The following is a 21,800-nucleotide window of genomic DNA, read 5'->3' as shown; positions in this document are numbered from 1 at the left end:
AATGCTATTTCAAATTTTATTTTTCCCCACAGTTAAGGGTAATAGAGAGGAACAAGAGTGCAAGAGGAAAGATTACAAACCTAGATCAGAACCAGGAGAGGAACAAAGAGTCGAATACCCTCTCCTGTCAGAGGCCAAATCTCATTTAAAATATGAACATCATCCTCAATATGACTTAAACTAAGCTAACATGAATCTCATTGTTTTCAGTGAAACTATTCTAAACTTTACTTAGCCTCAGCAAATTTTGTAGAGTTGCAACCAATAACCGTGGCCACTAATTTCTTCTTTTTACCCAGCCTCCTCCGTCTTTACCAAGTTGTTCTGGAAAATTAGGCAACAGTACATGAGGTAACAATGGGAATTATGAAGAGAAGGGAAACTAGGGGAAAACGCTTTCTTTTTCTGCTGGTAAAACAGAGCCTCTAGTGGCTCAGAGGCCCTTGTCTTTACAGAAGGACTCTTTATGAATGAAAACAACAATGCTACAACTAAGCAGACAAGCATTAGCAGCAGGCAATAACTAGGCACATATTCATTATTACACTATATATACACTTCTATGTATATACGAATAAAAGGGTTTCATATATAACATATACGTACCAAAACTGAATAAATATGTAGGCATCTATATACAGGAGAAAAATCTACCAGATCGTGAGCAGTCAAAACCTGTAGAAATGCATCCCCCCACAAAAAAAAGGCAAGAATATAACATCCAATCAGTTATAATACTACAAAGCAAACTTTTAGCATAAATTAAATGAAAGTCAATATTGTCTTTCATGAGCAAAACTTTGTTATGATTAGTTCCATGGTTGTTATGGTAACCAAAGTGGAGAGGTACTTATTCAAAAGGATTACTACTGTGTTCCAGTCCTCCCCAAAGGTGACTTAACCTAACACAGGGGTGTCCAAACTTGGGAACTTTAAGACTTGTGGACTTCAACTCCCAGAATTCAATTCTGGGAGTTGAAGTCCACAAGTCTTAAAGTTCCCAAGTTTGGACACCCCTGACCTAACAAAAGTGGAGGTTGAAAGCTTAACCAAGGGTTAATTAGGGGTCCTTAGTGCTCTCACTGATGATGTTACCTAGTTAGGGTAATTAAATGTCTGCAAGAAAACAAGCAAGTTCAGAGAGCACCAAGGATCCCTTCATGTCAATCCTGAGCTACAAATATTCTCCTTCATTGGCAAGGGCTAATTAGATAAAGAATAAAAAGGGCAATGGTAGTCATAAATAACACAATGATTTAAACAGTACATAAATTATGCATTTTCTCAGTTTATTTTGGGCTGTATAAATTCAACAAAAAATGTTCATGTGTACTAGGTTATGATTTCCTTTACGAATGCAGTAAAATCCATGTTAATAGAAACATCTGTCCTGCTAATAAAGCAAAACATTGCTTTCTTTATTTTCTGCAATTTTGTACTTTTCTGCCATTTCAAATAAGCTCAAGATTCTTTCTAAAGTTATCTCAATCTAGGACAGCTACTACTAGATCAAGTACAATTATTTGACAATTGACAACAGTGAAACTGTTATCCAGGAAGAACAAAATGGAGATAACCTCCTACATTTTCTTTTTTCCCGAGAACAAAGAAAGAGTAGCATAAAATATTCAGCTGAATCAAATTCACACAAACAATATTTATTAAGCCCTGTTGCATTTTGTGCCATGAGCAGTTCTTTTAAAGTTCCATCCTGTATCACAATTTTTCGATATAAACTTCAGGTTTCTGCTTATTTCTCAGTTGAACCTTGGTCTACACCAAACTCAATTTCATTGAGGGCCAAATCAGGGTTGTGTTTGACCTCGGAGGGGGGGGGGATGTCAGAGGCGCCTGTGGCGGCCCGAGCACTCTGCCAGTAAAACCAGGCTCCCAAGCTTCGTTTTCACTGCCAGAGCCACCGCGGGCCAGTCCTTTGCTGTTTCTAGGTTAGCCCCGTGGGCCAGATCTAAGCACCCCGTGGGCCAGATTTAAGCACCCCATGGGCCAGATCCAGTTTGACACCCCTGGTCTACCCCATGCAGTCACCTAAACATAAAAATACAATATAATCCCCTGAAATACCTCCTCTTCGTGTTCTTCTTCGTCTTCTAGAGTTTGCTTTGAAACCATTTCGCTCCTTGCTTCTGCAATTCCATTGCTGCTGATGTATACATTCTTTCCACAACACAGACTGCTCTGCTTCTGAAGAGCGGTATTAAAAGTTTTTTGTTGCTGGGCCTGCATTAGCAAAGCAGAGACAGTCAAGAAAATAATCCATGAGGTCTCTTTTACAGTCCGAAGAAACAAATGCAAGTCATAACAAGGCCAGAGTTGCGGAAGAGGTGGTCTCCTAATACTTTAGCTGGATCCAGCAGATCTCAGCCTTTTTCAAAAGATGGGATGTAGTGTGATAAACTTGCTGTGCAGCTGAAGATAGGATGGAAACAAACGTGGAAGAAGGCTGCTAAACCTTCTTTCAAACCATTTCCATCTGAACCCAACTGAAATGGGGGATGATATAAGGAACGGAAGGAAGAAGTGTGTATGTGTGTATATATATATGTGTGTGTGTGTGTGTGTTGTGTGTGTTGTATTTGTGCTGATAAATAAATAAAGGGAGACTAGTATAGATCTATTTCAAGTTATTTAGCTCTCATCAGCTAGCCATACTCTTGAAATAGATCTATACTAGTCTCCCTTTATTTATTTATCAGCACAAATAAACACAAATATAACAAAGGCAACATTAAAAATATGGTTTTCTGCCTGGATGGTCTCCTGGAGAGAACCGAAAGACAGAAAAGGGAAGCAGTGCGTTCCCTCCCATATTTGGGCATAACAGTATATATATACCTGTGTGTGTGTGTGTGTGTGTCTATGCATGTATGTGTGTATGTATGTGTGTATGTATGTATATATGTATGTATGTGTGTATGTATGTATGTATGTATGTATGTATGTGTATATATATATATGGCACATGAAAGTTTCAGTCCTTGTCTGACAAAACACTCTGGCTCCACCCAACCATATCCACTTTACGGCAAGACAGCAGAAGATACCCTTGGCAAAAGGGCCCAGCATGGTCAAATATGTTTGACAGAGACCCTTAAAAGAGTGTTTATGGGAAGAAGACAAACATCCATCCCAGTCTAGACACACACACACACACACACACGTCCAAGGTTTGGTCACATATCTAGAAATATGCATGAAGGTTTCCAGAATGATTCCACTGGTTTTGTTTTGGCATGAATGTCATTCATCCAGTTTTACCATTTAGAGACAAAACTGTATTCTGCAGTTCAAAATGGGTAGGAAAAGGCTATGTTGCTGCGGAGAAGGCTGTCCCATGGTGTTGGCACATAAGTATTCATAATGTTAATAAGGAGGCTCTTGGATGCTATCAGAGAAAGCTCCCCTGAGAATAGGAACAAAATCTAAATGCGGTTGTTGCAGTCAGGATTTAGTGAATAATATTTTAAAATTGAGCATTTCAGGATGTTTACCTGTTTCATTGCCATTTCACCAATTTTATCTGAATGTTTCCGGATGCTCTCCAGGAAGTCCTTCAGATCTGACATGGAAATCCCTTTAATTTCCTCGCGAAGCTTTGGAAGGTTCCCCATCATGATTTGGCAAAACCGATACTGACTAACTCTAGGGAAGTATATGTTTTCTAGCTGTTCCATTGTTTTTAGAGCAGAATAATATCTGGGGGGAAAAAAACAAGAAACCATCTTTTTTTAAGATGGAAAGGGGAAAAAACATAGCATATTTTTTAAATTAAAAAAAAATTGATAACAGCCTAGATTCCAGATCCTGAATAATCTAGTCTCATATAAGAGTGGAGAAGAAAAGGAGGAAGAAATGGCATTGAATACACTTTGGGGTTGTTGTTTTGAAAATTACTGCTTTTTAAAAATTAAAAACATTTGGGACTTCAAATTTGATTGTGTTTGCTGGGTGAATTCTCCTTCAATCCTTTAAAAAAATATGAATTTAAAATTTTATAAGGATTTTTTTCAGACTATACAGCAAAAGGGTGAATATAGTGCTGATTTTAGAAATTTTTAATTGATTAACAGTTCAGAAGGATTTGAATTAAAGACTTTGAAGTTAATTAAAAAGATTTTTTCCTGTGGGAGATACTTAGGTTTATATCTAAATAACTAATAAGACAACTCTGAAGGTTGGACACTACAGGGCCCTAGAAGGAAATAAATATATCAATGGCTAAGCTAAAGGGTTTTTTTGTTGAATGAGTGAAATACTTAATTATAATGTTATCTGCTATTGTAGAATTGGAATATTTTATTGATGAGAAGCTCCACTGAATAAAATTGAAATTGATCTGAATGTGGATTTAAAAATGATAGCTTATAAAACAAGAGGGAAATAATTGATTTACAAATGATACTGGATGATGATTTGATAATTACAAAAGACATACAAATATCTGAAAAGTGATGTGGATAACTTCTCTACAATGAATTTACAAAATGGACATTGAAATTGTCAAAGATTTCATTAAAAGCGATAGTGAGAATATGAACCACGATATGGATAATTTTTCTTTACTGAAATTGCAAAAGTAACTTCAGAATTTAGACTTCAGGATGCCAACAATTCTGAGAGATATATATATAAGATATAAATGTAAAATGATGGATTTAAAGTGGGTTTAAATGCAGTGATTAAAATGCAGTATTGCAGGTGAACTTTCCTGAGCCCATTAGGACTTTGATCCTGATGGGCTCAAAGCTGACTTAGTCTCTCATCCTTCCAAGGTCAGTAAAATGAGGACCATTGGGAGCAATATGCTGATATTATAAACCACACAGAGAATTATGTAAATAGGTCAAAAAGCTATTGCTATTATTAATGTAATTTTAATATTATTAAGATGGAGTGATAAACCCTTAAAATATTATAGAGAATGGAATGAAACATGGAATGGAATGTTGTTGTTTTTTAAGAGATAGTGTTAAGCTTTTTTAAAAAAGAGATGGTGTTATACTTTAAAGAGATGGTGTTATACTTTAAAAAAGAGATGGTGTTATACTAATTACACTTGCTGCGGAACAAGAGGAAAATCTATTTTCTTTTTTTCTTCGCTTTTTTAGTTTCAATTGCTTTCTTTCATATATATATATATATTTCATATATATATATACACCATGTTTCCCCGAAATTACAACATGTCCTGATAATAAGATCATGCTATATTTTTCCTGTGGGCAAAAATATACGCCCTCCCCCAATAATAAGCCCCCTGGACAACCCCCCCCTCCAGCCAGGCAGAGCGCCACTCACCAACCTAGCGATATCCCAAAAGCGCAAAGCCGTAGGAGCCGGGAGGGAGGGCAAAGGTGCTCACATTGCTTGATGCCTTTGGGATACCACTAGATTGGTGGGTGGCGCTGTGCCCAGCTGGAGCGGGAGGTTGCCAGGCAGCTGCTCTCATGAGCAGCCGCCCGGCAACACCCCTTTGCAGCCGGGCAGAGCACCACTCACTAACCCAGTAATATCCCAAAGGCGCTAAGCCACGTGGTGTTCTGCCCAACTAGAAAGAGAGGTTGCGTGAGCACTTGTTCTGCCTCCAGCTTGCGTGTCTCCCTGCCTCACCATGCCCAACTCTCTCAGCAGGACTGGGCCAGGGCACCGGCGCTGCCCCGCTGCTGGGGCTGCTGCCGCTACCGCCACCACCATGCTCTGAGCATAACCGGCTTCCAAACTCCGTAGATCCACTGCCGAGTCTTCCGGCAGTGGCTGCTCTGGGACTACGCTCTATGGTTGTGGGCTGGCGAGCGTAGTCCCAGAGCGGCCGCTGCCAGAAGACTCGGCAGTGGATCTCCGGAGTTTGGAAGCCGGTTATGCTCGGAGCATGGTGGCGGCAGCAGCGGGGCACCGCCGCCCTGGCCCAGCCCTGCAGGGAGATTGGGCATGATGAGGCAGGGAGGCACGCGAGCTGGAGGCAGAACAAGTGCTCGCGCAACCTCTCTTTCCAGCCGGGCAGAGCGCCACACGGCTTAGCGCCTTTGGGATATTACTGGGTCGGTGAGTGATGCTCTGCCCGGCTGCAAAGGGGGTTTGCCAGGTGGCTGCTCGTGAGTGTGGTCGCTTCAAGGCTGTTGTGTTGTGCTGCTGCAACAGCGCAACACAGCCATTCGCCCATGAGGCTGTGCCCGGTCCTTTGGCAGCCCGTTCGCAAGAGAGCAGCCGCCCGGCAACCCCAAAACAATAAACCCTCCCCCCCATAATAAAGCCCAAGCCATATTTTGTAGGTAAAAAAAAAAAAGACACTGTCGTATTTTCAGGGAAACACGGTATATTTTATATATAAAATTCTCTGTAGAATGTATTAATTTTATTTCTATAACATAATCCTTAATAAGATTATTACCAAAATTATGTTGGTGACATATAAATCCTAAGGGAAACAGAGATTGAAAGACAGCAGGATTAAAAAATAAAATTAGAGAAGGATAAAAGCAAAGCATTTGGCTATGCTATACTCTTTTCCTAGCATATCCAAGCAGCTATTCAACATAATTAAAAATCCTGAATTTTAATACAATAAATACCTGTAGACATTAAATTGTGAGATCAAAGAATGTGACATAGGGTGTATCTCACCAGGAGTTGTTATAATTATATTATATACTACGGTGTATTAAATATATTATGTATAGTTTATTATATACTATATTTTACTATATTATGTAGTACATTAAAAAAATAGAAATAATTATTTGTTTTTTATTTATAGATCCATTATTAATATTTACATATTTATTTAGAACTTGTTTTGAAAGTTGCATGGTATATCAGATGACAACCAAAGACAAATGTTAACCAGTGAGGAAAATATCTATTTTGCTATTTTGATAATGTATTAACTATTTGTTTTGAAATAATAAAACCAAATCAAACAACTGGAATTATAAACCAAATTTAATTATTTCAATTTCATGGATATGACTTAAACGTTTAATTTCTAAAGCCAATGACTAATTCTTGCAAATACTTTATTTTTCCTCATGAGAATTGTTCATTTGTCATGAAAAGCATGGAACAAAGTCAGGAAAGGAATACAATGACCAGACCAAATTCATTAAACGTCCTCACTAAAGTAAGCTTTATTACTCCATCAGTAATTGCAATAGACAAGTGGATGAACCAATTCATTAAAACATTTAGTTGAGTTAAAAACGATTAATTCACCTTCTGACATTCATCTGCTCTTTTAATTTGCTGTACATCTCCAATACTGTAAGAAAAAAAATAAATGTCATAAATTTCACTATAAAATATATAATACAGAATACAGATGCTTTCCAAACGATCAGTTTTGTACGTATATAAATGCATTTTTGAAATTGTGAAAGTTTTACAACCTAAGGACGAAAATGGAAAAGCAGTAAAAATAGGAATTTTAGAAAGTTAATTTAGGCTGATCTCAAAGCATTTTAAAACTTTATTTTAATTCTTTATTGGCCGCCCAACGCCGTGAAAATTACAATGGATTTACAGACAAAAATAGAATACTGCTCTTGGCAGGAACATGTGTTACAGGAAGAGCACATCAGGAAACCAAGGTGTTTTACAGATAATGGTAAAAATGTAATGTTTCTCTATGTAACTAAAACCAAATGTCAGAAAGGGGGATTTGGGAAATATTGTATATAACGATGTTTCAGCTTATCTTTGAAACTTTAGTTCCATGAATGGTGAAATAATATTCAATTACGTGACAACATTGTATCTACAAATGAATATCACCAACAATATTCCGTCTCTGAATATCCTATCAATATCCTGGATATGAATGAACACATTTTAAAAAAAGATAACTGATTTAAATGCATTTAAATATCTCCTTTAAGTCTTTAAGCAACATTTGCTCCAGAAAGTAGTGTGTATCACAAATCAATTTTGTATTAGTTGTGTTGAAATATATCTACATTTAAGATATGAAGTGACATTTAGGTACGCCTATATTTGGCATTTAAGTATTTGTAACTAACCTGGAAGGCACAACTGAAGTTTTTCGACCACGGTCATAATATTCCTCTGCTGAAGTCTACTCTGGATGATTTCCTCTGTCTGAGCTAGCACCTTGAGTATTTTCAAACATATGATGGTTAAATTAGGTGCACTCATGTCATATTCCATAAAACATTTGTTGAATGAATCGGAAAAGCCATTTTCTTACCTCTTTCCCAGCTTCTTGAAGTCTTCTGTTTGTATCAGTAACTTGGACCTTAAAAATGATTTCACCTTTATTAGAAAAATATGCATATAATGCCCTGGTGCAGCTGCTCACCCTTGTAATCAGATCATGCTTCATGAGAAACTTAGAACAAAGAAATGTAAATCCAAATTAACTCTACAGCTTGAACTTGAACTTTCGATCACCAAGGGTTTTTGTTAACTTCAATTAGTTATGACAGTTCTTTCTAACAGATTCAGTGGCAAACTTCTCAATTTTACTTGGGATTTTTGAACTTTGTTTCTATAGGTCTGTCAAACAATTCAAATCACTGACCCAATTGACCACTGGTCCTTCTTTGATAACCTCAATGAGCTCTATGTGTCACTCATTGTCTGCAAGAAATGGTGATTGCATTTTATGGTAATTAAACATTCATACTTTGCTGAATGCAAACACTGGGAGGTTGATTAACATCAAACGTGGATATTGCCAGCCAAGCGACATTTTAATGCTGCAGGTGCAGGCAGTGCTCGACCTCAGAGTTTCCCACATATTAAGTGACTCATTAGGTCATCATAATAAGGGAGCACATTCTAGTTTATTAAAAAACTCATTAAATTCTGAACAAAGATGCTCAATGACCTCATTGAGTCTCTAGTTATATGAATATCCTTTATATAATGCTGTTCTACTCATAACCTCTGGTGAACTATGCTCATTCTGTCTGGGGCACATATTTTTTTTTCTTATAAATGTGCAAAGGGAGCTAAGAGGGACTATTTACTTCTGAGGAAATCTCACAGTATCTTTAAAAAAAAAATCCCAACAATTTCAGCCGCTTTTTGGAGAAACGTCTGCAGGGAAGAGGAAATTTCCATGCCGGATCTGGACACTCAGAAAAAAGTATCTCAAAAATATTTCTCAGCTCACTCGGTCGAGGGGTCCCCAACCGTTGGTCTGTGGACCAGCATGCCAGAGACCGGGCCGCGCAAACAAGCAAAGCTCCATCTCCGAGATGTAGACAGCATGCAAAACCATGCCCCCTCTGGTCCGCGGAAAACCCTTTCTCCTCGAACCGGTCCCCGGTGCCCAAAAGGTTGGCGGGGGGGCACTGAATTAAACAATCTATGATCGTCTTAGCCCAGTGCCTGGAAGCTATGGGGGTCTGGATGGGAACAATCAGCTTCAGCTGAATCCTGGCAAGACTCAGAGGCTCAGAGGCCTGCCAATTCCAGGACGATGTCATTTTTAGTGCTGGATGTGGTTGCACAGACCCAGCCATACCTGGTGCATGATTTGAGGGCCCTCCTGGAATCATGACTCCTGCTCAAACAGCACGTGGCAGTCATGATTAGTTTTAAGTTTAAGTTTTATTAGATTTATAGATTTATAGATTAGGAAGGCCATTACACAACTTCGTATTGCAGAGGTCTTCAAACTTTAAGACTTATGGAGAATTCTGGGAGTTGAAGTCCACGAGGCTTAAAGGTGCCAAGTTTGGGGATCCCTGTCGTATTGTGTGCCAGTTGTGCCCGTTCCTAAATCGGAGAGTATTGCTCGTTGTCGTTTGTGCCCTAGTCACCCTTCTATTGGACTATTGTAATGCGCAGTTCATGCGTCTTCTCTTGAAAAATATCTGGAAGCTTCAGCAGGTTCAAAATGCAACAGCAGAGGCAGTTTGTGTATGCTTCTAGAATACAAATGTTATTATCTGTGCTTCGCGAGCTTCACTGGTTGCCAGTTTGCTTCTGGGTCCAATTCTGGTTTTGACCCATAATCCTCCATAGCATGGGGCAGTTTATCTGAAGAACTGCTGCATGATTGTGGTTAATATCTGCTGTTCTCTCTTTGCCTTGTGATTTTTACTTTTTTAAAATAATGGTTACATGTTGATTGTTTTCAGCTTGTATAATTTTATCGCGCGCTGCCCAGATTCACTTTTTGTGAGACGTATGTCTAATACACATTTAACGTAGAAATAAATCAATGCTTGCTAAAACATTTGCAGCTGATCTACAAAATAATCTTCTACCTAATTGTATTTAATTACAAAAAGTAATTGCAGCATTTTTATGGCATACTATAGTTCTTTTGTCACTATTGTAATGTTTTGAGTCATTATTCACAAGCGTCTAAAGACTATTTTTACTATCACTATTTTACTTTGTAAAAGAACACGTGGCCATGAATCCTGCACCCTAATACTGCACAAAATAACCCTTTGATTATCATTTTTTAAATTATTTTAAAAACTGCAGCTCCTTACCTTTAGTTTCTCTGCATCAGCCCTTACTTTAAGAAGTTCTGTAATGGCATCCACAAATCCTTGATGGTGAAAATTGCACATTTTTTCAATCTCTTTGTCATGATTACGTATGCATCCATCCAATTTCTCCATAAACCTTTGGTGTGCGTTTGGCTGGTCATCATACACAGACCTACCAATGGGTACATACAAACAAAATGCAAACAAAAATTAAAAAATTAATTTAAAAGTCTTCTATGCATGACTTTGCTTGCATTGATTCAGTGGTGGAACTTATCCACCTGTCCACTCATTGTACGTCCAAAATATGTATTGGGGTGGGAGGTGGGGGGCACCATTACAGGGAAAAATCAATCTTCAAAGTTTCCTTTAAATTACTGGTATTTTTATGCCTGTAACTCAGAAATCAGTCATTCTGTTAGTGCCCTCTAGTGGACAAAACCTAACATTACCCAAATCTGCATTCATGGGTAAGTAAAAAAAAAAATCCAAAACCAAGATTAGCAGCTTTTTTAAAGAACGTATTTACGTGTTTCCGCTTTGAATACAGTGATACAAACTCTAACAGGTGTTCATTCCAAACAAACTCAGGATATCTTGATCAAGATTCCCACCCCAAAGAGACCAAATTAAAGATTTCAGAATGATATTTTCAGCTCTTGTTATCCTTGCCAGGGCCATTTCTTTACAGGTCTGCTGCAGGAGTTTAGTATTTGTAAGTTCCATTGGGGTTTTTTTTTTCTGTTTCTACAAGCACAAAATTTATAAATATCTAAGTTGATAAATGCTATTGGCCCTGATGCAAGGGGAGGTAATCTGACTGCCCCCCCCCACCCCGTTTAGACATACACATTTTATAAGAGCACATATACATGCCCGTAAGTGGTGGGATTCAAAAACATTCTTTACTACCAGTTCTGTGGGCGTGGCTTGGTGGGCGTGGCGTGGCTTTGGTGGGCATGGCACTTGGAAGGATACTGTAAAATCTCCATTCCCTCCCCACTCCAGGGGAAGGTTACTGCAAAATCCCCATTTCCTCCCGATCAGCTGGGACTCGGGAGGCAGAGAATAGATGGGGGCGGGGCTAGTATTTACCGGTTCTCCAAACTATTCAAAATTTCCGCTACTGGTTCTCCAGAACTTGTCTGAACCTGCTGAAAACCACCTCTGATGTCCTTCTTACATGCTACCGTAGCTTGAGAATATCTGCCTGTCCCATCATATTAGATAAGACAGGCCCCTCCAGGTTCCATCAGGTCCCTTCCCTGGAATCTTGCTAGGCCATCAACATTCTGACAACTGCCTCATCTTGCAGCGATTCCAGCAGCTCCAAGTGCATTGCTCAGCCTCCTGCTCTATTGTGATGGCAAGCAAGGAGAAGCGGGCTGGTGGCTATACAGGGTCCTGGATTGGGTTTTTGGAGCCACCACGAGTTGTCAGGCAGTTGTCAGGACATGGATGACTTGGCTGCACGGCCCTCAGCTAAGCTGGAGCGGGAGGTGGGAGGGGCGGGGACAGCTCTGCCTCCCTGGCCTTATTTTGTCCTCCCCCCATTGCCTCGTTTTGTCTTCCACCCCCACCACTTTATTTCGTCCGCCACTCCCACCACCTCATTTTGTTCTCCACCCCATTTTGTCCTCCACCCTGTTTTGTCCGCTACCTCTCCACCGCCTCATTTTGTCCGTCACCCCCACAACCTTGTTTTATTCTCCAGGCCCACCCCCACCCTCGCTTGAGTTTTATGGCTGTGCCTCGCCCCACCTCATACAACCAGACAGTGGGTGGGGCTTAACTAGGCCTTATTTTTGGGTAGGGTTCTTTTAGGTGCAGGCGTGAAAATCCGGCTTGTTTTGGGGGTAGGCTGTATTTTCAGGAAAACATGGTAGTAGGGTCTTGGATGTCCCTACCTGATGGAACCCTCTTGGTGATCTGGCAGGCTCACATTCCCTCCGCCTTCCAGAAGGCCATCTTGAGTTGGGCTTTTTACCCAGGCACTGGATAGAGTCAAGATGTCTGGAGTTGATTGTGAGGATTTCCAAAGAAAAGACTGAGGTGCCAGGTTTTGGTTTGGTTTTATACTTTATGGGTTTTATTGATCTGGGTTTTATTGTTGTTGTGAACCCCCACCCCAGTAGATTGGCATACATATCTTCTAACTAACTAAATAACTAAAAGCACAAGAAAACCAGAACAGACCTAGAGCAGTGTAGAATAATAACAACAACAAAGTGAAGTGTCACAAGTGCATCTGGAAAGCATTTATAGAGGTTATTCTAGAACCAGCCAACACCAAAGCAATGGCATGCAGTCACATGTCAAAATAATAGGGGTCAAATACATATTAAGAGGACAGGTAAGTTATGTCTAGAAATAAAAAATGTCAGCAATAATAAAAGCAAACAGCATTTGTTTGCTAGAATTGCTATCTTCTTGTTTTGACATTTCGATCCTTGCTACTTTAATTCATTACCCCCCCCCCCAAAAAAAAATCTGGCACCTTCTTACCAACCCACAGAAATGCCAGTTTGGGGAGGGCTGATTATACCATTGCATTCCTAATTTTTAAAAGCTATTAGTTTACATTTTTATAAATTTAAAAAAAATCAAGGCCTTGTACTCAAAAACAGTTTTTTGTTGCATACTTTTATGTTAATATATAAATACATTTTCACTTGCTAAATGTTTAGTTTGTACCGCTTTCTTTCAACTACAACTGTTTGAAAGTCTTGGTATGTTCTAAGTTCTGTCTATTCCACCCCATCCTATTTTTCTTCTTCATTTTTAAACTCTTACATCTGAGAGCCATTATAATATTTTGTTTCAAGCAAGGAGATTCCAGTTTAAGTCCCCAGTAGAGTGGATGGGGCTCATAAAAACTGCCTGACCCAATTTATCTTAAATGGCTGATATTCTGGGGTTATGATGCCTTCAGTTCTCAGACAGAAATATCATAAAAATGAAACAAGCATTCATTAAATAAATCATCCTGACATCTGCAGTGCCTTTTGGAGGATAATATTTTTTTGAGGAAAGCATATTTTAAACCCTTTCAATTTTCCCAAACCATGTATGACTTCCCTCTCCAGCTACCTAAGCTTTTTGGCAGTAGCTGTTCCTTCATAGGAATTAATTTCTTATTAAGCCAAGTATGGAGTATCTAATTTTATTGGAAAATAGGATGCTATAGGCTAGAAAACAAACATATTCTAAACATATTTTGGTGAAAAGCCAGCATAGAGAGTAATAAAAAGAAAAAAGTGAGTGTTTTTTTGGTCACCAAAATCATGTTTTTAACCTGTAGGTCCTTATAAACATCAAAATGTGAAAGTTTTAACAAAATGTGTCTTAAAGGCTGCAGTGTATAATATACACACACTGTTTCACAAGCTATTAGCAATTCAGCATGAAAACAGAACAAATTTAAACTACCTAAAAAAAATATTTTCTCTATGTTGTATGGAAACAGTGCCACCTTGTGGAAAATAACATTTTCATTCGTTTTGCCTTTATATTTAATTTTACCCCATTGTTTCACTGTGCGCCTCGGCTTTTATTACTGTATCTTGCAGATCCTTTGTATTTTTGGCTATCAGAGTAGTTAGTATCAACTGCATAACACAAATTATAGATGTTTCTTCCAGCGTCCTTTGATATATATTCAGTATATAAGTTGAATGACTAAGGAGAGAATCTCACTCCTTTGCCAACCTGGAGTCAGTCTGTTTTGCCATGCTCATACGTAGTGTAGTTTCCTGACATGTATATATGTTTCATGCGTGGACAATGAAATGTTTTGGGACTGCCATTTTTTGGCATTGGTGAAGCACATACTGTCTGCTGTATTGTTTGATTTTCTAAATTACCCAGCACCTATCAGCAATAAAATGTTTCTCAGTCTTACATAAGATCAGCTTATAAAATATCTGGATCCTAAGCATTATTTTGCTGGCATATAAAACTATGGATCAGTGGTGGGTTGCTAATTTTTTTACTACCAGCGTGGGTGTGCTCCTGCATGCGCAGTTAAATCTCTCTCGCGCACTCTCTCTTTCTCTCTCGTTTTCCCTCCTCCTCTCTCTCCTTTCCTCTCCCTCTCTTCTCTCTCCCTTACTTAGAACCTTTTTGCTGATTCCTTTTCTTTTGCTTACCCTATTACTGCAATCTTGGAGCTGAGTAGCCTTAACAAACCCAATGAATAATTAAATATTTATTTCTTTTTGGTGCCAAATCAGCTACGTTCAACAGATCAGGAAATTGACATGAATGGATTTCTATTTCATTTTACCTCTGGGGCTAGAATCCTGAAGAGGCTTAAGTCAAATCAACCAGAGTAAATGTTCTCTTCCTGGTCGGTGGCCAGCAACAGAATACAATGAGGCAGCCATACAACTCACACGTCAAAATGAGTCAAAAACAGAAAATCAAATGCAAATTTGCACGCAATTCTCAGAACCTGAAATCAAATGGTTATAGTGTTGCAATAATTCTGTTCATACAACATATTGCATTTTGCCCAATTGTTTTAGGTATTTACCAGCACAAAAATCTAAATGTGAAAAGCAGCCTAATATTTATATGTAATCGGGCTTGAATAATCACAGGTAGACCCCCCCACTTTCTCCTCTCTTTGCCTCTATAAAAAAGAAGAGGGCACCTTAGGCTGAAAAGAACAGTAACTACTAAAAAGAGTGAATGGAGAAAGGGACATGTTGTGAATGAAGTCTACGTGCTAGCTAGACATTCACAAAACTACAGCGTGCTTGCCAGGTGCAAAATATATTATTTCCTTGAACAGAGATGCTCTGTCATTTATAGAAAACTAGTGTTCCCAAGCTTCTTCCTTTGCTGGAAGGGAGGGAAAAAAGGATTTCAACATTTAAAATTAGAGTCCCGAACTCTAAAGGGATCAAGACTAGCATATATAAAGGATAGCTTCATTTCCCACAGTTATTGGCTAAAGTTTCGTGCCTGCAAGAAATTTGAAGTGTTCAGGTAACTGAAGCAAATGAGGTCCTTGCTTCAGAAACTGTGATTTCTCTAAAATTAGGAAACATATAGGAAGGAACTGCATTGGGTTTAATTTCTGTTTTCTGTGTCATGCACCATTGCCTTAACATTCAGCTAGTGAACCAGGAGTAATTTCAACCTTCCATACTTCCAGTAATTCTATACTTCAGGCTGAGCATGAAGATATTACTATTATTATTACTAGACCTGCAGTAATGTATATTCTGCTTCAATCTCACTAGTGGTTTTTTTAAAAAAATAGCAGATCACCGCCCTCTTGTGGTCTGGCTGGAATACTGCATTTCCTTTGGAATTTTTTGAAAGTTTTTATGTACAGCAATCTGAAAAACAAGGTGAAATTCAAAAAGCATGGTAATATTGAAAGTTAAAGGTTTTTTAAAATATTTTGCCTTTTAAAAAATAACCTTTTCATTTTCTTCATCTCTCATGAGTAACTTATTGGTTGGCAGGGGCTATTTATCTATGGCCGTCCAATTTGCAAACAATGACTCTGGACACCTAACATCTATCAGAATCCATGTATGCTAATAGACACAAACACACACACCTTAATAAAATATATGCATTTTGTATTTATTCCAATTTATCACTTTCTATAAGAGCTAAAGCTATCTTATCTGTTATTTATGAACAAATCTTTAAAATCTCATTATATAGAACTAGGCCAAAAAAGGTTAAATAAATCTACTTTATAGTCCTTCCATTTATTTTTTAAAGTTTGGTTTTTAATCCTTCCAACAATGACCCAGTAGTTGATTTCTTCTTTTTGTCTCCTCTCAGAAATTTCTTCACTAATTTAGCATGCCTCTTTTGTAAGAAAGCTTTTCCAAGTTATTCACCTAATTTATCTGAATGTCCACTTTATTTATTTAGCTATCAGCAGATCTCATTTACTTAAACTATTGTGATATCTTATTCACATTACTCTCATTGTCAGGTATTTTCAAGCCTATTTTCAAATCCACATACAACTCAGTCTTAGGTTCAATTTTAACCAATAAAATCTGTTCCTTTTCTGCAGCTCTAATTAAATCCATGTCTATACAGGTATTCCTGGGTATATCAGGACTTGCCAATTTCTGTAGAAGATAACAAAGTGCAATAGAAAAAGAGAGAGAGAGATTGATCCTATATAATCAGTGTAATTTTTGACTCCCTGGGAAGGGGGAAAAAACTTTTACCCTCATTTCTACTACTATTTACAGAAGCAGGACCTGTACTTTAAGAAAATGATTTGAAGATATATCTAATCCAATATACCTAGATAGCACTAGAAATCATACATCAAACTAGACTTAAATGTGGAAATCAATACAGCTATGTGTCAAATCAATTCAGTTTGGCCTCAGCTGATTTAAAAACAGCCAATTTGGTACAGTGAAGTAGCTGTTTAGATTATATGACTTGAATCCAATGAATAAAAAGCAAAACAAAACACCAGTAACTCATTTTTGTGCAGAATTACATGTTGGTGGCAACATCTTCTCTATTGCTTTAGCATAATAAAATTCCAGATACATAGGTACAGTCCACGGCTTTTTGACTTGGCAGAGGAAGAGATGAGTTAATTCCTTTTTATTGTTCAGCAGACAATGTGTATGGAGCCTACCTACAGATATTATACAGATGTCAAAAGACAGTGGGATCAGCTACGCACATTTTAAAAAATAACTTTGAAGTCTTCAGATCTTGAACAAGCATCCCACCTCTCTGGTATTCATGTAAGTAACTCTGGAAAAGGTGCTGCTGCTTTAAAAATTACATTAACTTTGATAACTGCATTCCTTAAAGCAATGGTGGTTTTGACACCCCCCCCCCACTTTTCAAGCTTTTTTTTCATAAGCCTGAAAAAGTGTCAGCTGTTTTAAAGAACAGAAGAGACGGCATATAGACTCTCAATGAGGTCTACCACTCTTTTTCTCAAACACTTTTGAAGTTTGCACCACTCTAGTATTCAGGGAGGTTTTGAAACTATCCTCCTTAAAATTATGATTTATTTTTAAACATGAAAGTATCTATATAACTTTTATGAGATAGGCAAGATGCAGCAAATACTCTCTTCAAAGGACCTGGGACTAGAAAGCCTCTGGGGAATCATTTCTGAAGGTTAGAAGATGCATCTGAAAGACACTCATTTCAACCGTTCTCCTCCCTATTCTCTGGAATTTTACAGAGAACTGAAAGCTAACAGTAATAGAAGATTTGAGTTTTCCTTTTTCTTTTTGACAAACTTTGGTTGCATTTTATTCACTGGTTACTGTAACTCAAGGCCTGAACGCAGCCTTTCCCTTGATTTGAAAAGTGTGGTTCTGTGGCTTTACATTATATGTGAAACCATCCATTTTGGCATGTTCAATGAAGTTAAGCCAAAGCATTATAGGTAGTCCTCGACTTACAGCTATTCATTTAACGACTGTTTGAAGTTACAAAAGCACTAAAGGTAATAGCAATAGCACTTACACTTATATACCTCTTCACAGTGCTTTACAGCCCTCCATAAGCGGTTTACGAAGTCGGCAACTTTCCCCCAACAATCTGGATTCTCACTTTACCTTGGAAGGATGGAAGACTGAGCCATAAATACCAAGCCCTTTGCCAAGTGTCTGGATTTTGATCACATGGCCATAAGGATGCTGCAATGGTTATAAGTATGAAAGAAGCATTCATCAGTGGCTTTTTTGAGTGCCATTTTAACTTCAAACAGTCACTAAACGAATGGCTGTAAATCCAGGACTACCTGTATATGCATGAGAGAATTAAATATCTCTAGCTATCACAAACGTTTTCAAAATTAACTAAATGAATAAAACCAATAAACGTAGCAAACTATGAAGACAGGTTCAGATCATCTCCCCAAAATGCCACTGAATTTTAAATATGCAAGACAACACATGCAAAAGCCAATGTTCAACATCAAGACAATCACCAAGCTCAGATTCAAATCAAACCAAATCTTTATTGTTCAATGCACATCATGTGTACAATGAAATGGAATGAGCCTCCCTTGGTGCAGCCCAGGGGTGGGTTCTGGTCGGCTTTACTGCTGGTTCACTCATGCGCGCGCTGGGTGCCCGCTGGGCGCACATGCACAATTCAATTAAAATTATTTTGCGTATATGCAGAACTCCAAAACAAGATGGCGGCAGCAGCAGCAACCAGGGAACCGGTTTGTGGGCAGGGCAGGCCTGGAATCGGCAGCGATCCAGGCTGCCATACCACTATTGGTTCGGCCAAACCAGGCCGAACCGGTAGGAACCCACCCCTGGTGCAGTCCGCCGGAAAAACCATAGAATACATCTCAATAACTCAATAAACAAAAGAAAAAGAAATCCCTAAGCCCAAATAAGTAATAACTAGTATACATTCCCACATACATATATGCATATAACACTACATTACATGTTGCACGTTATGCTGGCCCTGCAAGCGTAAATATTCATTATTTGCGATTGTGTTATCAAAGACAAATATGAAATAATGGGACATACCATAAGTTCCACATTCCCATGGTATTTCAAGAAGTTTTGTCAGTCACTTTGACTACGGTTCTCATATTCACACATATAATAATTTATTAAACTTGTATGTCACCCCATGCCCAACAAGTCTAGCCAGCTCACAACCAAGACATTACAATACAATCAACAAAACATCAAAGATAAAAGATGCCAAGCACAATGAAGTCTCGCTCTCCCTTGATAAAGCCACAGACTTCTGATGCTAGTACTGTATTCTCTGCAACTTTGAGCTTTTTAAAAAATATGATCATTTCAAATGCTTCATAAAATAATGGCCAGGTGTTTCCTGCTATCCATCAGCTTTTTTTTTTTAAAAGGACATATTCTTAATTCTGTAACAGGTTTTATATGTGCAGCCTTTATCTGCGATCCCCCTCATCCCATCCCTTGTTTGTTGTTTTTTTAATCACTTTGTTCTATTTAGAAGATTACCACACGCAGAAAGAATGGCATTCGCTTAAATTCTGCAAACGGGGAAAGAATGTATAAATCTTAGTTCTTTATACTTGACTTGTCACTTTTTCCTGTATGTGCAATTTCTGTGAATTGTTCTCACTAATAGTATCCTGTTTCTACAAGCAGGAAGGGCTGAGTACAGTTTGTTAGTTAACATTGCTTCCTATAACCAGGGTCAATATTCTGTAATAGTGACATTAGAGCAGTTATTGTTCAGTCTGGATAATCTGTGTATCTCACTGATAGTTGTTAATGGACATCCTTTGTAGTGTAACGTCAGCTGATAATCAGTAAACCCAGATTTGCAATGGACTTCCTCCTTCCTGTTTTTACAGTGGCAGGCAAGGAGATGCCTCTTCCTGCCAAGCTTTTGTGCTCCTTACCAATTTATACAATAAGCACTTTTTTTCCCTAAAAAGCAATTAATGTTTTTTTTAAGTTTTCATTTTTCAGCTACTTGTGTCACATTAAATGAAGACGTTGTGAATATTCCAATGAAGCTATGCCTTCAAAAGAGTTCTGAAAACCACTCTGTTAAAAAGTGATATTTCACTCTGTTTTAAGTAGAGTGAAAGGTTTAAGATTAAATTAGACATTTAAGCATTTTCTTTTATTCATATATATGTGTGTGTGTGTGTGCGCGCGTGTGTACGTACATATATACATATACATATACATATACATATACATATACATATACATATACATATACATATACATATACATATACATATACATATACATATACATATACATATACATATACATATATATGCTGGTTTTGTTGCATTCAGGTCTTTTCCCACGTAAGATTGAGATTGTGTTGGCAACGTTTCAGCGAGGTCTCACTCGCCATCTTCAGGCTGGTGTGAGTGAGACTTCACTGAAACGTTGCCAAGACAATCTCAAATTTACACGGGAAAAGACCCGAATACAACAAAACCAGCATACCTACACCCGTGAAAATCTATGAAAACATACATACATACATACATACATACATACATACATACATACATACAAACAAACAAACAAACACACATACACACACTTTCCATTATTCCCACCGCTGGGATAAATCTGAATTATAGGTTAAATCCAAGGATGGAATAGATCACTGCTAGAAATATCTCCCTCCCATCCATACCCCAAAATTTCTTGAAGGAAATTAGCCCTGTTTCTTTGTGTTTTTCATTGTGAAGTTAACAGAGAAATGGTGCTGGGCTTGAAACAGAAATTTAAACTACAACTTCCATAATCCCATAATCCCACTGATTTTACTGCTTGGGCTACTAGTATAGTGTGAGATTCTGTAGTGTTGTACTTCAAATGTTGTTAAAATAGAATGTCTTCCACCAGATATTATATGTGCTTGCAAATGGCCACACTATACCGCTTGATGCGCTGGAAATTGTGTCTTATAAAACAAAACAAAATATCTTTGCTGCCCTAGGACTTATCAAATGTTTTCAACTACAGTCCTCCTGATCTCCAACAGCTGAAATAATACAAACTTTAATCCAACATACAATAAATTGGAATGCACTGGAAATTTTGAAGACCTGAAGTCACAAGAGAAGCCAGTACAGTCAGTTTTCAATTCTATGGCAGGCACAAGATAGAATCAAAAGCAGCAAAAAAAAAAGTATGATGTGCAAGAAAAGACCCTTTTTCAACTTTATGTCTTATCGATACATGGACATTGATGCCTAGAATCATTTCATTGGGCAAAATTAAAATAACTTTAAAATAATTTCTAAATGTTTCCAGTTGGCCTCATTTTGACCCAGAGGCCTCCATCCAGAATCATCTTCTGTTCTGTATTATATAGTCAGATTATAATGTTGAAAGTAAGAATGCTCAGAAGATTATTTTCTACTTCAAAGCCACCTGTGTGATCCTGGTTGGCTCATAATCCTTAGCAAGAAACAAGGGAAATTGTCATCTGAATGCACTTTGGGGGGGGGGGGGGGAGGAGGTAAAGCAATTTTATTTTTCAAAAATTGTTGTAGGCTACGTGGAACATTTTGGAAAAAATGTGTATCTGTTGACTATTTCATAATACCAATTTCGTTGTATTTAAGTACAATGACAATAAAGATTACACTTATAATAGAAAATGAGAGTTATCTATTTCTCTTTGATTGGATTAGCAAGCATTTTTGTCCTAACTTTCAATTCAGGTTTGCCAATTCAGGTTTGCCAAAACTTTGCCAATTAGGTCCTCATCAGAAGTGCCAAAATAAAATTCCCTTTTTTATTCTGTGCCCTGACTCCCCATCTTTGTTCTTCCTCATCATACTGGTGTCTGTTT

The 21,800-nt window shown here is 38.0% G+C and overlaps 1 protein-coding gene across 4 annotated transcripts in view; it reads right to left on the bottom strand.

Moving 5' to 3' along the window:
- EXOC6 (exocyst complex component 6) overlaps positions 1-21,800 on the bottom strand; it is a 105,148-nt gene that overhangs the window by 68,089 nt on the left and 15,259 nt on the right. For all 4 annotated transcript variants that reach the window (XM_081953920.1, XM_081953921.1, XM_081953922.1 and 1 more), the window contains exons 2-8: positions 10,485-10,656; positions 8,219-8,266; positions 8,031-8,121; positions 7,228-7,273; positions 3,510-3,714; positions 2,083-2,238; positions 607-675 (exon numbers count right to left, since the gene is read on the bottom strand). In XM_081953920.1, the coding sequence (XP_081810046.1) occupies positions 607-675; positions 2,083-2,238; positions 3,510-3,714; positions 7,228-7,273; positions 8,031-8,121; positions 8,219-8,266; positions 10,485-10,656 (787 nt within the window). The remainder of the gene's footprint in view (positions 1-606; positions 676-2,082; positions 2,239-3,509; positions 3,715-7,227; positions 7,274-8,030; positions 8,122-8,218; positions 8,267-10,484; positions 10,657-21,800) is intronic.

This window comes from Natrix helvetica (genome assembly GCF_964273705.1).
Source record: "Natrix helvetica genome assembly, chromosome: 5".
In the NCBI taxonomy this organism is placed as follows: domain Eukaryota; kingdom Metazoa; phylum Chordata; class Lepidosauria; order Squamata; family Natricidae; genus Natrix; species Natrix helvetica.
This window is presented reverse-complemented; position numbering and strand designations above follow the sequence as displayed.